Genomic DNA, 18,087 nt, shown 5'->3' on the forward strand with positions numbered 1-18,087 from the left:
AAAATTGTTTTGAACTGTAGTAGATTGATTACTTTCAAGTAATGCAATTAAACCTAAATACAAAGGACTGAAAAACAAATGCACCATGGGCCATCAGCTTTAATAAGCTGGTAAAATAATGTATAATTAATTTATCCGTCTGTATATACATGGAATATTTTAATTTTAGAGTGTCAAAGTGTGATGTTTTACACACATCATGTCTTCTGTTTATAAGACTATATGGAAATACAAACTGAATCATGGGGAGTTGCTATGATCTGTGAAATGTGGATTTTGGTTTGCTTAGAAAATATGTTAATCATTTATAATCCAATTATCCATTTTTGGATTGTTCAGGTTTTTAGAAATTGGCCCATATTTCAGCCTCATTGCTTGTTTACAATAATGGGTAAGCTGGATCCAAATGGATATATCAGATTTTTTAAGTTAATATAACATTTCCACTTGAAATATTAACCTTTTAAAAAGACTTTCTAGCTAACCAATTTAAATATGTAACAAGTTGTTGGTCTTCATCCTTAAGATGTTTCCTTCAGCTGGAATCTTACTGGCTATTTAGTTATTATTACTGTTGTGTTGTTTTTAGAGTATTCCAAGTTAACAATCCACTTATTCACCATCATACTTTTAAATTGTGATACATACTGATGGGGGAATGATGAATTGATGTGTAATTAAAGATCTTTTGTTCATTTAATACTTACCTACCCCTTTTCTAGGAGTTATTTACTAATAAACCAGAGAAATTATGAGGTTTCATTTTTCTTTCACTTTTTACTTTCAGCAAACAAGTTTTTGTGTGTGTATTCTTTGTTGTTGTTGTTATTATTATTATTATTATTATTTTAAAATTCTGGCTATACAGAACAAGGGCTTAATGTGGCTCATAAAGCTGACAGAATCTGCCAGAGAAGCAATAAATCAGATAAGGGGATATGACATTCCATAAAAATGGAGGTTTTGCTAGAGCAGAATTTCATGAGAATATAATACTGTATACTCTTTATTATCTAAAGTATAACATGTATTAAAAGAGATCTTAGTCCTTTGTTCCTTGTAGCCCAATACAGGTTTGATATTTGTGGTAAAGCAAGCTTTTCTGGATTGTGATCTGTTTTTTTCTAGACAGAGAAACAGGAGTATTTAATCAATTACACTTTAAAAAACACATGCACACACCACACACATGGAGCCCCACAAAAACTGCTACATGTTTTAATCCCTTTTCTCTACCTTGAACTCAAATCTGACCTCATGTAACGTTCCTGAGGCCAAGCATAAGGTTATAATGTGAGTTCCATAATGAGAAATTTCAAGCATGTTTATTTTTTTTAATTGTTTCTTTATTAAGTGACTGGAAAGACCCATTGAAAATATGTAAATGTTTTTTCACTTAATATGAATTCTAAGTGATTTTAAATAATGACAAGTGATGAAAGATAGTAGGTATCTTTAAAGACGGAGGAAGCCTTCACATTATTGGAAGACAACAAGAGGGTTTGGTGAAAGAGACTGGTAGGGTGGGTACCTACTACATCACTGGCCATCTTTGTTTTGTTTAATATTCAATATTAATCTTACCCTCTTCACTGCTAGAGAAAGCTTATAGATATTGATAAATATTCAGAATGCAGAAAACTTTCTACATTATAATTTTGATTCTTTATCTGCTGTAACTAAGTAATCAGTAAATACATTACTATGTGCAAAGCATATACTTTATGTAAGAATTACAAAATACTTTAATATTATCAGGACTGGAATTAATGATTTGATAACAGTAATTAGATTCAGATTTAATATGCTTTATATATTTTGTAGAATAGGTAGCTATGAGGTTTTTTTAAATTTTTTTTTTAGTTGTAGATAGACACAGTAGCTTTATTTATTTATTTTTATGTGGTGCTTAGGATTGAACCCAGTGCCTCACACATGCTAGGCAAGTACTCTACCAATGAGCTACAGCCCCAGACCCCTAGCCATAGTTTTTTGCCTGGAAAATGTCTTAATTCTTTATCAAGCATGGGCTAGTATTTCATATTGTAAAACATCAGTGGGAGGTTAAGAAATGTTGGTTATTCCCAGCAAAGAAAATTGACTATGAGGTTTTAAAACCCACATGTGTTATTAATAGGTAGGCAGACAATGATTAAGAGTTTTGGCATCGTATTACTGGGTTCAAATCCTGTCTGTACCACTTGCTGATAAGGTTTAAATAATAAAATTCTGAAATTCTTAGTTCAGCATTGACACATAGTTACTGCTTAATGTTCTAGGCATTTCTGATATATAAAAGGAGTAGTTTAAAGATTGTTTCTTTGGCAATCAAGAAAAATGCAAATTCTATTATTTATTGAGTTCTCATGTGTTAGTGCCTCACGTGTCTCAGTTTGTCATTGTCTTCTTCCTGCCCAGCAGTCCACCAGCTGTTAGAATGGACTATTAAGTTCTCTCTTTCTCAGGACTTTTGTTAAGCCAATTTAGGGTATTTGGTTTTCACATAATTTTCAATATTGTCTGACATTTCAGATAACAGTAGAAAAAAAAACGTAATGTTTATAGATCTCTCTATGTACCAGACAGAAGGCTTGGCACTATCACAGAATAATTTGATCCAAAGAACTGTAGTGCAAATAAATTTGAGTCCCATTTTTACATGCTAGAAAGTCAGAGTGTGGTGGGGAGGAGTAAAAGTATTTTTGACATTACTAAGCTGCTAAGAGGAAGACTTAGGATTCAAACACAAGCGCCACTACAGCATGATTCTTCTCTTCACTACTAGAGTACTAGAGACTGAAACAGCTTTTTTTTTTTTTTTTTTTTTTAGAATGGTCATAGTTTTGGTCTCTTTGTAATAGCTTGAGTAGTTTTTAAATTGCTTTCTTTCCTCACATTGATTCCTCTAAATGCCATGAGCACTCTGGTGATATCTGTATTTTAGAACATAATTTAATACATTTGTAGGAGAGTATTCAAAGCTAATATGCAATGCTTTTGTGCCTGAGAACCCCACAAATGCCTTTATACTGTGGACTTCAGTGCAACTACCTCTAAAAGGAATTGAACCAGATACAGTCTCCTGTAATATACTTACTTTTTAAAAGCAAAATGTATTCTAAACAACAGAATTTGAAACTTTTAAATTTTAGATGCTGGAGATTGAAACAATTTTAAATTGTTTAAAAATATTTGCCCTTCTTCCCAGTAGATAACAGATAAATGAGGCTCTGTTATATTTAAAAATCCTTTTGTGTGTATGTGTGTTGTGGGAGTAGGGGGTGCTGGAGATTGAACCCAGGACCTTTGCATGCCAGACAAACACTCTACCAACTGAGTTATATCTCCAGCCCACTAAAAATTCTTTTTTTTTCCTTCAGTTTTACCAGGTCAAAATTTATTATTTGTGAAACATATATTCATTTTAAAAAATCACAGATAATTCTTTTATAATTTGAAACTAGAAATCTTACGGGATTATAACGAATTATTACAAAATGCTAGAGGGAGGGATAAAACTAAGATTATGGATTTGATTGATTGAAGAGTTGTATGTTTTTAGGTTAATAGGTATTACTTTTACCAAAGGTATTATACCATCTTAGACAAAAATAAAATATTCATTAGTTTGATTTATATGTCTCATGCGTGGGGAAGAATGTATAATAAACTGACAGAGATGGTTCTGGATTTAAAAAGTGTGTGTGTTTACTGTAGGGTAATTGTGTTAATATGCTCTGCTAGTAGTACTCCCTTCTGAAAGAGAATAATGCTGGCCAGGTTAACTCTTTATATATACATGGCCAAGACCATTTAGTGTGCCTTTAACAAGAATTCCAGTCCAGTAACTACACATCTCTCCACAAATAATTCTTCCTAAATCTGTCTTTGTTATAGAGTGGACAGATCAGTAGATTTATAACTAGAGAAATGTAGCCAGGTGAGCAGATTCATCCATACATGTATTTCTCCATCAGAGAGGCAACAGCATTTTCTTGAGCTTTATTAGTTCAAGACCAAATTCCAAGGAAAATATAAATGATTGTTTAAAGCCAGTATAAAGTCAACAGGCTTTGAAAGACGAATGCTGTCACTCATGCAAAATCAAGTTTGTGGTAAGCACAATAAACAAACACCCATATTGAAAAGTGGCATGTGAGATTTAGAACTAGCTGCCTGGGTTTTGTCTTCCTTTATCAGAAAAGAAAGCAGGTAACCCTAATGGTTGATTTGTCCTAAATGTTTTGAGGTATGCTCATCAGCTGACAGATCTTTTCCTTGTTATTTGTAATGGTATATAACCCACTCCCCCACACAATTGTAAGTACTTTTATTATATTGGAGCACATATTGTTAAGAATTTATACTAAAATTTACTCCAAATTAAATGCTTTAATATTAATTTTCACCTTAATTGCTTGGATTATAGATCAATAAATAATTTTTAATTTTGAGTGAACAAAATCATTAATATGAGACTTTAAAAATGATACAATGCTGAGAACAGTGGCACCTGCCTTTATTTGTAGGTGCTAAGGTAGCTGAGACAAGAGGAGTTCTTGAATTCAGGAGTTCAAAGCCAGCCTGGGCAATTAGCAAAATAAGAGAAAGAACACAAATGTCTACAAGTATTTAGTTTAAGCCCCATATTAATACTTAATTTTGCTTCTTAAAACTTACGGAAAATGAGCTGGGTTTGGTGGTGCCCTGTCTCAAAAAAAAAAAAGACAAATGTTTGAAAAATGATAACTTTTAAAAAATATATTTTTTAGTTGTAGATGGACACAAGACCTTTATTTTATTTATGTTTATGTGGTGCTGAGGATCAAACCCAGGGTCTTGGACATCCTAGGTGAGCACTCTATCCCTGAGTCATAACCCCAGCTCCTGAAAAATAACTTTTTAATCCTAATGGTTGAGTTTTCCTAAATGTTTGAGGAAAAAAATATGACTTTTATAAAAAGTGATAAAAAGAGCAGGGAATTTCTCTATTTTTGAAATGAAGCTTCAGATGGTTAACATACTGCTAGTATGTTGTATAGCTGAGAATTTTATTTTGTAAGCCTTATATTCCTGAGACAGTTAATGTGAAGAATGGTATGTATTAAAGATGATTACATAAAAGGGTAAAGGAATAGTTCCTACCATGCAATATAACATTACTCGTGAACTATTTTATTTCTTTAGACTGAGGGTTCTACTTATTAGCTAGCTGTGTCAGTTACCTAAGAAATACATGTTCATGAAAGTTCAATTTCTTTGAGTTATAATATACAGGATAATAGTGGCACATGGTACTTTACACTTTTCATGACACATTGCAGAATATTCATCTAATAAAACAGTCTACAGTTTAAGTACAATAGGTAAAACTTCATCTGTTTTGTAGATTGGGAAACTAAGTCTCACAATAAGTGATCTGGCCAAGGTCATATGGCTGAACTGGCCCTGAAACTCAGGAACACATTAAACTAATTTCAAAAATATTATCATTACATAATTTCAAATAATCATTATTATAGGAAACCTGTGTCAGCTTATATCTGCCACAGTCAATAATGACATACCAAAGCACTGTTATGTAGAGGATCAAAAGTTGTGGATGTCACAAGTTTTAAAATCTGTTTGGGGCCTGGTGTTGTAGATCAGAGATAGAGTGCAGGTAGAGCACTCCTGGGTTCACTCCTAGCACATGTGAGGGCTGGGTTTGATCCTCAGTGCCACATAAAAATAAATACATAAAATAAAGGTATTGTGTCCATCCACAACTAAAAAAAAAATTTTTAAATCTGTTTGGTTTCTTCTTAAATCATGCAGTTTCATGACTTAAAATTCTGAAACCCAAAGGTAAAGGGTCACTATTAATAAAAATACTTGTACTTGTTATGGTAGAATGATGCAGAGTACAAGGATTCTTAACCAAGAGTCCTTAGATGAGCTTTGGAGGTCTGTGAACCCCTGAAAATACATGCAAATTTATTATCTGAGAATTATATTTGGCAAGTGAGAATCAAGAATTCTGGTAAGTGTAATTATAAAAAGTATTTTTAAAGTACTTATAGGAGCAATTCTAGAGGTTGTATATTTGGGGAAGGATGCTACTCTGGATTGTGGTGGCAATTTAAATGTGCGTATTAGGAATAAGAAGTAAAAGATTATGATAAATTAGAGTTCAGATGTACTGGTCACTTGTGCTATATGCCAGATACAGTTATAATTATGGTTATAGAATGCATATGCATTACCTCATTTCATCATTATAGCAACTCTGAGGTAAGTTTTATGGCAGTCCTCATTTTTCAGATAAGGAAACCAATGCACAAAAAGGTGAGATGACTTGCCCCAGGTCACATATTTAGTAAACACCAAAACTCAAATCCACTGTCTGGTACGAAATCAGTGTTCTTAACCACTGTTCTGTACTACTTAGAATATGCTTTGAGGAATATTAAAAAGTGCATAGATATGTGGTGCATTTTCCTCTCCTAAAGTGTGAGCAGAAAGTTCTGTAGCAATGTCTGATCAAAAGAGAAGTATGGCCAGGCCTGGTGGCACATGCCTATAATCCCAGCTATTGGGACACTGAAGCAGGAGAACTGCAAGTTCAGGGCTTGCCTGGTCAACTTAGCGAGACCCTGTCTCAAATAAATGAAAAGGGGTGAGGATGTGGCTCAGTGGTAGAGCACTCCTGGGTTCAATCCCCAGCACCACAAACACAAAAGAAAAAAACCCCACAAAACAACAACAACAACACAAAACAAGCAATATGGTCTTCAGGTAGAAATACACTTTTATAATTTTGAAGTGTTTTTCAATAAGTGATAAAACTGATTTGTATAAAACAGAGAAAACAAATAGATATTTTATGTATTATGATGTTTTTTAGCTTAGGAAGGAAAATTATTTCTAAGAGAAAAAAACTTATTACTTGTACTGTGTACTCAGACCCTATTCTATGGAATATAAGACCTTTATTACTGTTGATTATTTTAAGAGAACACTGGACTTTTTTTGGCTTGAGTGATGAAAAATACATAAGGAGTCATTTGATTTAGAGATCAAACCTCCAAGGTGACTTATGGCAGTCCTCACTTTGCAGGTGAGAAAACCAAAGCACAGAAAGGTTAGATGGAAAGGACAATAATGGTGCCCCAGGCACGTTTTTTTTTCATATGATCTAGCCACTTACCTTTTTAAATAGGTTTTTCTTTTTAATGGCAACTTTAATAATTATAACCAATTGTATTATATTTTGCTATGTAATATGAATTATTTCTTCTATATAGTGATTAAAACATTTTAAATTAAGAAAGTGGATAAAATAATTGTCACTTCGATGGCTAGCACCTGTGAATGACTTCCTTTACCTGAATGTCTGTTCACAGTTTCCTACTTGCCTTAAACAAAACAAAATAATTATATACAGCCATCTTAGATTACCATAATTTGGAGAAATATTTGTACTTATGCAGTTGAACTGTTTGATACCATGTTTTGTTTAATTCCTATTTATGGCATAAACAGTATTAAACAAAAACATCTGTATGTAAGACAAGGACATAATTTTAAATAGCAAACTTTAAGATCTAATTATTAAAATACATAATCAAACCAACATGATTTATGTTACTGTGAATTATATTGCCATGATGTAGTTTTTAAAATTTTAAAGCAATGATAAGCAGGAAGAAATTGCTCAGGAGTGTTTACTAGTGGGCAACTTCCCTCAGCTACCTCTTTTCCCATTCCCTATCATGGTCTACAAAAAACAGGAAAATTGCCCTTAGATAAGAAAAAGACTACTTATTTCAAGAAAGTCACCCAGGTTCTCTTGTAAGTACAAAGCCTGCTCTATCACTTGCTGTCTTAAAAGCCAGTGCACATTTTAATTTGCAGATGGCATTGATTTCTTGAGATTGACATAACACAGAAACACAAGTGTTCCAAGCCTTAACCCCTCATTAGACAAAACTTTCTAACCAACATGATTTCATTTTTGGCATTCCATTAGAGGTGAAGTATGGCAGCTGTTCAAAGAATGTAGCTGAATGTGTATGTATGTGTTTGAGAACAAAGAGCCATACTGAAATTACAAAGTGACTAAAATAGAATTTAGTAACCCAAATTGGAATTTGGCTGGAATTCATGAGGAATTATTATTCTTTATACACTCTGACAGTGAGATTTTTTAACTGAGGGCAGGTGCTCACATTTTGCCAATGATGAGCAGTCCTACAGCAGAGCAAAGAGGGGAAACAGTATTTTTCTAAATGTTTTCTTAGGGTATTAAATAAAAACTACTAAGGTAAGAAGTTCAGTGCTTTACATAGAGAGTAAACTATACAGATAATTTTATTTGTAACCCCATGTGTTAAGAAGGGACACTGTAAAGTAACAATCAATTAGAAAGCGACAGTCAACAAACCAGCATTTAATTTGGTATTTTAAATTAATAATTAAAAATCAAATGGAGCAGTGCTTAAAGTAACTAAGATAATTCATGACAAACACCATTAATTCAAGCTCTAATTATTGGAAATATGATAATTCGACATGGGTAACTTAAATGTACCAGTAGAGATAGAATAAGGGAATATGTTAGCAAAGTATTAAATACGTTTTCAGGGAGCCTCTAAAATTATCTTTAAGAACCTTAAAACTAGTTCTCTATATGCAAAAACTGATTAACTACAAATTTCTTTGAAGTTCTTTCATACATGACCTTATTTGAAGCAATGCATTTGCAAAATTCATGTCAAGAAAATATTTTTGAATTATTTCCCAGATCACTAGTTTGAATAGTCACTCCAGAGATTTGTCTCAATTTCTATTGAAAACCTACGCTTTAATGAAGACATGCTTCTGAAAATAAGGCAATTTTTCTACAATCTGCTTATGAATAGAAAACAAATCTTTGGTTTTTAGTTAAAGTGACAGGAAGGGCTTTGCAAAAAGAAATACTAAATAACCAAAACAATTAAAAAGCTCTTAATAAGCAATGGGAAACTCCAACCCCATCAAGGTCAATAGAGTACCTAAGGCACCTCAGGTGCGGATGATTCAGTCATCTCTGTTTAGAGTTCTAATAATCTATATACATGATTCTGACCATCTGGAGAATGTGAAGTGAAAAGGTGATGTCCAACAAAGATTACTGTGAATTAGAAAGAAGAGAATGATAAGAACTGATAAATGGGAGAGACACTGGAGATCATCTGTTCTACTTCCCATATTTAAATAAGATGAGGAAACTGAGGCCCAGTCAAGAAACAGGTGATACACCAGCTTGCATTTCCAGATTCCTAATCCATTTCTCTTAGGGAAGAATATATTCTAGATTTTAACTTTCAATGCCAAGAAAACCAAGTGTGAATGGTTTCAGAGATGTAAATTTGGAAAAAAGAAAAATCTCCATCAAATCCCCAAAGGCAACTTGGAAGTGTATAATACTTTACTGTCTTAATTCCTCTATACCATGTGTCTAGCAACTTAACTAATATGTTAATTGATTTATACAATCTCTTTTGATTCTAACTAAAAGGATGAAAATTAAATGAGAAAATTACAGAATATTCCATTCAATACATAAGGCCATGACAATGTGAACCACTATTTCTTGTAAGAAAGAAGACATCCAATCAATACCCAATTCCACGAGAAAACACCTGTTATCCAATAGACTCTCCACTCTTCAAAGAGGAAGATGATGCTTATATTTTAAAAAATCTCTACAAAGCTCACATACAAGACAGTACATTCTAGATTTGTGACTGATATGAGCATTTAAGGCTGTAAATTTCAAGTATAAATGTTTATAGTGTTCCATTACCCAATCGGTGCGCTAGACAGAGCTTTAAGCATAAATCCTGGAAGTTAACAGAAACCCACCAAAGACATAGAAAGCATAGTTTAGGCAACAGCAAGTTTAAATGTAGGAAAGGCCAGGGAAAAAATTATAGATTAGATTATGCTTCTCTAAACTGCATTAGGTGGTTCGTGCTGAAGCTGTGTCTAACACTACTGTCGGTTACATGGCAGATCCATAGCAGACCAAACAAGGAAGTTGAATTAGGTAACAATCAGTTAATAAGATGGTTCACCTCTACCACAGTTCTCTGGCCTGTTTCCACAGACAAGATTAGAAATGGCTCCAGTACACCAAGCTTTACAGATGAAAATGAAGATTTGTTTCCAACTGTTTTTTTTTTCTTTTTTTTTTTTTTTTTAAGCAGAGCCTTTCACCTAGGGACTAAAACATATTACCTGCAGATAAACAAGTCAACATTATTTACTACTGGCTTAATGTTATATTGTGAAATGTAATACAGCTGGAGAAAGTGAGTATTTGGAAGCCAGTACTATTTTGTTTAATTTACACTCTAGGTGTGTACATAAAAGCTGTGGTTTATAACTTTTGCTATGGTTCCAATATCTATATCTGAAAGGTGATATCAATTTTATTGTGGAAGCAGCTGCTCTATTATAAATTCCATGTAACATGCTTAGATTCTAGGTCTTTCCTCTTTAATACAATTTACTTCCTTGTGGTTTGGTCAGCATACATACTTTTATTTCATTTGATGTATACAGCCAATGTGGGAATTTTTAAAAAATTACCAGCTAGTTCAGAGAGCTAAACTGAGTCCAGGATTATGGCAAAGTCTGACCCAAAATTTTAATTTGTAATTTCAGCATGTTTCTCATGCAGTTTGGGGAGCATCAAACTAAATCTACAGTTGTCAGAAGCCTTGTTACAGTTTAATGCACATTAACTAAAATGTGTACATTTTTAGTGTCATGATAAATGCAGTTATGACCTTATTACACTTTTGGCATTCTTTAAGAAAGCACATTAAGCTTTAATATAGAAATATTTAGGTTACACTTAACTTGTGCTCAAGTAATAATAAAACATTTGTTCTTTTTTGATCTCATACATTTTTTTCCTCAGGTTTGGCCCATCTCCTGTACGCTTGGAGCGACCTTTGGCTACGTGGCTGGCCTTGTTATTTCACCACTCTGGATATACTGGAATAGAAAGCAACTTACATACAAGAACAATTAATTAGAGCAAAGGGAGAAGATATTTCTTTGTGCAGATTCCACAGGGCTGTGCAGAAATGTGTGTGGTCAAAGCCAAGCAGTTCCATTTACAGCACTGTTTTTTTTTAATGTAGTTTCAACATGATGTGATTGTAGCTTTTTAAACTATGAAACCCCTGAGAGATTGTACCTTCTAGTTGAAATAAAGTATTTATAATAGATTGTGGCGTCAGATGCTGTTTGCTGCTTCTTAGACCTTTAAGAAACATTCTTAATGAACTTGATAGAATTCTGAGGACAGTTGTTTTTTTCTTTCAAGTTTTAAACTGCTTCATAATCTATGAGAAGTCTGATAAGCTGTACCATTTCACACACTTTCTGAGAGAGATTGAGTTTCCTTGGCCACTGAAGATGTGTCTCACGTAATCAAACAACAGTTTATACATCTTGATCCTATTCTTTTTTTAACCGTGTGTTTCTTTGGAGTTAAAATGGCTATGATAGCCTCATCGAAAACAGTCTTCAGTCCCTTCTGGGTTAAAGCTGAACATTCCACATAGCAGCATGCTCCTATCTGGGAAGGAGAAAAATACATTACAAATATATAAAATTGTATTACATGCAGTTGGTATGACACATCTCATTATAAAGAAAATTGTAAAATATAGCTATGCAACAAGAATGATAAACTCATTATCCATATTTATAATACCAAGAGGTAGCCATACTAGTGTATGTCCTTCCAGATGTTCTTTATGAAAAATTCTTTCATTTATCAAATATTTATGGTTACCTACTATGTGTCAAACACTGTTTGGGTGCTGGAGATACTTCAGTGAACTGAACCAAAAAGCAACGGTGCCCTGCTGTGTGGCACCTACATCTTCCATGGAGTAGAAGCAGACAAAGAAAGGAATATAGCGCAGATGGTGGTAAATGCAGAAAAAACAGAGTGAGGGAGGTGGGAGTGCTGAGGATGGCAGTGGTTGGGGAAGGTTCTCAACAGGCCAAGTTTGAGCAGTGAGGCCTACCAAGGGAGATAGCTCCAGAGAGATGGGCCACAGACACAAAGACTGAGTTGGAAGCAGGCTTGGAGCATTCCAGAACAGTGAGGGAGCCAGAGTAGCAGCAGACCGCATCAGGGAGTGTAAGAGATTCGATTGTAAGAACTTGCATCTGACTCCTAAATGAATTTGAACATTCCTATCTTCAGTGTAATCTGCATTTTTTGGTGAATTTTCTATCAATGTCCTTAGCCTGTTTTTCTATAGGGGTATATTTACTTTTCTGATGAATTCACTTTATACAGGGGGTTCCTATATACTAAAGAAAGTTAATGAATTTTACTGCTACATACATCAAGTTTGTTGTGTGACTTTTAATTTCTGGCATTTGATATAGTATTAAATTTTTATGTAGCTAAATCTTCAATAACTTCATTTATGACTTTTATCTTTATGGTATTTAGAAATTCTTTCTTCCCCCATGAGTACGAAATTGAATATAAGGAATTCCTAAAATGATTTGTTAGTGACACCATTTACATTTTTTCTTTGAGAAAAAATTGTCCCCCAGAAAGTTTTCCTGCTTTCTTTTGCCTCCTAATAGTACATTTTCAAAGACCTTATTAGATTCTGTTTCCACAGAAGTCCTATTAAAGTCACAATTTTAAAAAAATAGAATCCAATAATGGTAGGACTGACTGGAAAAAAAGGAAACCTAGCTTCAGGATGAGGAAGAATGTAAGTTAAAAGGCTTATGTATATTATATATTTTTTAGAAATTGGGACATAATTTTATGATTGTAGCCACAGATTTAAATTGGCTTTCTCTGTACACTCTACCAGCTAACTCCAGAGTCTTAACTGGAAACAGTCTGATCTGGCACAGTTCAGATGTTTAAGTAATTATCAGGGGCTTGAAGTCTCAGCACCGGCTTCTGATGCCTCTTCCTGTGTGCCTTTTAAAGAAAATACTGTAGGCAGGGTAGCATAGGTAGAAGAGCCTGGTCCCTGAAGTCAGGCTTTGGAGTGAAACCTCACTCTGCTACTACTGCTGTGGGGCCTTGGGCAAATTCCCTGCCATCTCCAAGCCTCTGCTTTCTCTTTACAACAGGGGTACAGTCAAACCTGGCTCGCTGAGTTGGCACAAGGGATAAACGAGATCATGCATGTCAATCAATCAGCAGATGAACCAGCATACCATAAATGCTAGTTAAGAGTTAGCTTTTACTATGATCTTTACAGTTATTTCTAAATTCTGCAAATATTCCATTACCTCTTTTGCTAGTTTCTGTCCTTGTTCCACACATATAGGTTTTTCTTTCATATCATTCAGTCTTGCTAAAGTTTTGGGGTCATCTCGGAGATCAATCTAGTTAAGAAAAATCAATAATGTCCCACAATATTACAAGTCTTTAAAGAGAAATCAATGCATATAGTCCCATTTGATCCCTCTATACCCCCCCCAAAATCAATCAATCAATAAAAGAATTGAACTTTTAAAAACTACCAATATAATTGTTTTCATTTGGCACTACTTTTTCCAAAACTAAGAAGTGACTTATTAACTTGCAACTGAGATAAACACACATATATTATTTGGAAACCTTGGACTATTTGAGAGCAACCCCCAAACATTGGTAAAATCAAAGGAGACATACCTGAGTTCCTATTAATAAAAAGGGTACATTTGGTGCATATTCCTTAAGTTCTGGTACCCATTCCTCTTTCACATTTTGAAATGAGGCTGGGTTTACCACAGAGAAGCATATGAGGAAGACATCAGTCATTGGATAAGATAAAGGCCTCAGACGATCATAGTCTTCCTAAGGAAAAGAAAGACAAAACTCACTGTTCACATTTACATGTCTACAGTCCACAATGAGATGTATATCAGATCCCATGGCCAACGAAGCAAGTCAGGGGTACTCCGCAGATGCAATGTATGGCACTCTACATAAAGCAAGATAGTTCCACTTGTTTTTATTATTTCTCTTTTTTTAATTATTTTTTATATATTTATTTTTTTAATTGTAGTTGGACACAATACTTTTACTTTATTTATTTATTTTTATGTGGTGCTGAGGATCAAACCCAGGGCCTCACAAGTGCTAGGTGGGGAGTGCTCTACTGCTGGGCCACAACTCCAGCACTTTTTAATTTTTTAAATATATTTTTTGGGTTTTTTTTTTAATGTTGTTTCTCTTTTTGAAGTCCTGAAAACCAGAGGGGTAATATTATGAGAGTATCATTAAAAGATTCAATGAAAAAAGAAAATTCATTTTGATTACTAAAGTTGTCACTGGGAACCTTTTTAACTGGAAAGTCTACACAGAGAATTGAGGAGAACTAGACACTGAATATCATAATTTAATAACATATCCTGAATATTTACTTATACATCAAGTACTGATCAATAGGGTCTTTCATAGATTATTTAATCCTTGTAACAACTGTATAACACAAGTACCCTTATTTTTTTTTTTTATCCTTTTGTATAAGTGGAGACACAGAAGGTAAGTAACTTGTTTTAATGATATACAGCCATAAGTAAAGGAACTGGGATTCAAACCCTAGCAGGTTTGACTCCAGAGCCTCATCTTATCTATACGCCTCCAATAAGACCTGCAATTTTTGCTTTCTATGTAGTTTTCATAATTGTGTGTGTGTGTGTGTAAGAGAATTTAAAGAGAAATATACACTGTAAATCCTAAAAGCCTCCCTTTTCTCCCCAACTTTCATAACCTTTCCTAATTTTTTTCATGTATATCCATCTAATTCTTTTTCTAAGCATATATATATATACCTGCAACTATATATGTTCAGTCATCTGGACATAAACTAGATCACGCAGCACATGTTATACATATCTCCCTTGCTGAGTCTATCTTGGAAATCTCTCCAAACAGACCCCCCTGGACCATCACATTGTTTTAAACTGCTGCTGCTTAGTTATCTTTCTGGAAGGATTTTTAGTCTCTTGTCATAAAAGGCAGTGAATGTCCCATTTTGCACAGACTGTTCTGTGTGGCACAAAATTCTGCTTTTATATTCTAGTGAGGTAACAGAATCAGAATTCCACTTTTTTCATTGGTAGACTCACATCTGGTTTCAAGGAAACTTTTTGGCCTAGGACACCTGCCCTCTTAAATGACCTACTTAAGTACAAAACACCACAAACATAAAACTAAGAGAACATTAAAATATCTTCCACTCAGTGTTTAGCAGTACTATTTCCTTCATAGGACAGTTTTTATTTCATATTATCATCTGATAATTCTTACTATAATTTTCAACTCAAGCATACAATAATCCCCGAGTATCTGTGGGAGACTGTTTCCAGGCCCCTGATCAAATGTTCACGTTCCTTAAACAAAATAGCATAGTATTTGCATATAATCTCCACAATCCTCCCATATACTTTAAATGATCTCTAAATTGCTTATAATACCAAGTACAATTCAAACACTGTGCAAATCATTGTTATATGTACTGCTTAGGGAATAATGACAGGGGAAAACGTCTGCATATGTGCAGTACAGATTCTTTTAGCCCCAAATATTTTCAAACCTCTGTTGGTTGAATCTGCAGACATGAAACCTACAGATATGGGGGGCTAACTGTATTCATCTTAAACTCTTGGAGGTTAACCCTTATGTTTTATTGCAAAGGTTTACACCTATATCCTGGAGTCGTGGGTACTGAAACATTTCTCAGGTGATGGCTATCTTGTGACAATGGAGAAATGCCCTCCCCAAGCTTCTACACCCTTTATTTTTAAAGTGAAGGTCTCGGGAGGGGAGGGGGGATAGTAGAGGATAGGAAAGGCAGCAGAATACAACAGACACTAGTATGGCAATATGTAAATCAATGGATGTGTAACTGATGTGATTTTGCAATTTGTATACGGGGTAAAAATGGGAGTTCATAACCCACTTGAATCAAAGTGTGAAATATGATATATCAAGAACTATGTAATGTTTTGAACAACCAACAATAAAAAATTAAAAATAAATAAATAAATAAATAAATAGTTTTATAGCTAAAAAAAATAAATAAATAAATAAATAAAGTGAAGGTCTCTAGTTGGTTTTTACTAAAGCTGTTCCCTGGTGTTAAGGCATTATTAATGAAGAGATCAAGTAGAATGGGTATGGGACACATCACACCTCAGTCAGTTACTATGAAAGAACTAGTATCAAAAAACATAACATGTTTTAAACTCCAGTTTGAGTGGCAAGTAGTATGATCAGGTGTAATGAATATACTTTTTACACGCTACTGCCTATTTCAAACTACAAATCCATAAAAGAATCAAAAGAATGGTATTTAGTCTCAGCATCCTACCCAGCAATCCTGTGCTTGGCCTGGTCCCAGAATGGGATGTTCTCACTAAACCTCACTCCTTGTCCATTTTTAGATTTCCAATTTTCACAGAAACAGAAATGGGGGTACTATCCCATAGGATTGTGAGGGAATCAATGAAATAATACAACTTTATAAAGCACTCAGCATCTCCCATGGCATATGAAAGAATCTGTTAATGCCTTAACAAAAATTCTTTACCCAATGGCAACCTGACTCTCCCATTCCTCTGCAAATCCACGCAGGGTTCCAGGAGTCCCATGCCTTCCCAGCTTTGTATCTCCCTCCAACCCCAGAAGAAACTCCTTTACTGAGAAATAAAAATTTTTACCTTCCCAACAAAACGCACAAACTAAGGTCTCTTAAAGACAGTATAATTTTCAGATTAATAAAAAGAGAATGATATAGATTGACTGTACTAATTAGTCATTTTGGAATTCAACAGCTTTAAGATGACCTAAAACATATCCAAGGAAGATTCATATTTTTCAAGAATGCCAAATTATGTTCTGGGGCTGTAGCTCAGTGGCAGAGTGCTTGCCTAGCATGTCTCACGTGAGGCACTGGATTCGATCCTTAGTACCACATAAAATAAATAAAATAAAGGCACTCTCTATCTACAACTACAAAAAATTTTTTTAAAAGAATGCCAAATTAGGTTTTTAATGAAATTTTTACTTTTGAAGCAAGTTTACCTCATGAGGGAAACAGAATTGGGCACTCTCTTCTCTAGGAGGCTAGGACAAGAAACTTCAAAAAGCTAAATTCAAAGTTCCCTAGGAATTAATACTTAATAATATTAATCCAAATACTCCACAGAACATAAGTATATTACATAAATTCCTCTCCAAACCACAATGAACCCTGATTTTCCTGGCTGAGAAACATGTGGGCACAAAGGGTGTGGGGGGGGCAATTAGGCCAACCATTTCCAGGGATCTGCTAATTTGCAGATTTGTTAAAATAATTAAATGTGAAGAACTGGGGTTATAAACAAAACCAAAAACACGTTTAGAACTCTTTGGAAAGAAACGTTACTTCCTAAGTCTGAGCTACCTAAATGAACTCCTTCTGCCTGTCACCTCTAGCTAAATAACTGGCAGTTATTATAGGAATAAAATCTTTCTGCTTTTATCCAGCCTAAGTAATTAGAAGTCTAATAATAGACAGCAAATTTAAAAAAATAAATTATCCCCTGTGCATACTGTACCAGCATCATAGAAAGTTGTTTCTACTCACTGCTCCATATCTTGAGTGAACTTAATGTGGAATGTTAGATTTGGAAATAAATAGGTGGAAGCTTATAGAATCATTTTGAGCTATATATTTTAAATCTGATAACACAAAAAGATTTAAAATAGAGGAACTGCCCTTACTTTTTAAATGACTACTTATCAAAGTCATAACTTCTCCCAGACAACTCTCCAGTGTCCTCCTAATTAACAAACCAATTAGATATTTTAGTTCTAATTTTAAAAGTAGGTATTTAAACATTTAACTGGAACATTCTTAGGAGTACAGAAAAGAATATTAAAGACAACTGTCTGACATTGAAACCATGAAAAAAAAAAAATAGTATGGTCACTGTGTTTACTGGCCACTTAGTTAATTCTTTAGCTTCTTTCTTCTTTAAGTAGCAGAAGTATGAGTTCCGGTAGCTCAGTGATGAGGTTCTGCA

The 18,087-nt window shown here is 34.1% G+C and overlaps 2 protein-coding genes across 3 annotated transcripts in view; one reads left to right on the forward strand and one right to left on the reverse strand.

The window, feature by feature from the left end:
* Window positions 1-11,264, forward strand: part of Pigf (phosphatidylinositol glycan anchor biosynthesis class F) — a 32,290-nt gene extending 21,026 nt beyond the window's left edge. Inside the window, exon 5 of one of the 2 annotated variants that reach the window (XM_048804444.1) lies at window positions 10,952-11,123. In XM_048804444.1, the coding sequence (XP_048660401.1) occupies window positions 10,952-11,069 (118 nt within the window). In that variant the 3' untranslated portion in view covers window positions 11,070-11,123. Of the gene's footprint in view, window positions 1-10,951 lie in introns of both variants that reach the window. The other variant, XM_015479701.2, reaches the window with a different exon arrangement.
* The window catches only part of Rhoq (ras homolog family member Q), a 34,966-nt gene continuing 25,213 nt past the window's right edge, over window positions 8,335-18,087 (reverse strand). Inside the window, exons 3-5 of the mRNA XM_048804943.1 lie at window positions 13,706-13,870; window positions 13,321-13,416; window positions 8,335-11,617 (exon numbers count right to left, since the gene is read on the reverse strand). Of these exons, the coding sequence (XP_048660900.1) occupies window positions 11,462-11,617; window positions 13,321-13,416; window positions 13,706-13,870 (417 nt within the window). The 3' untranslated portion in view covers window positions 8,335-11,461. The remainder of the gene's footprint in view (window positions 11,618-13,320; window positions 13,417-13,705; window positions 13,871-18,087) is intronic.

This window comes from Marmota marmota, unplaced genomic scaffold (genome assembly GCF_001458135.2).
Source record: "Marmota marmota marmota unplaced genomic scaffold, marMar, whole genome shotgun sequence".
NCBI classification, from domain to species: Eukaryota; Metazoa; Chordata; class Mammalia; order Rodentia; family Sciuridae; genus Marmota; species Marmota marmota.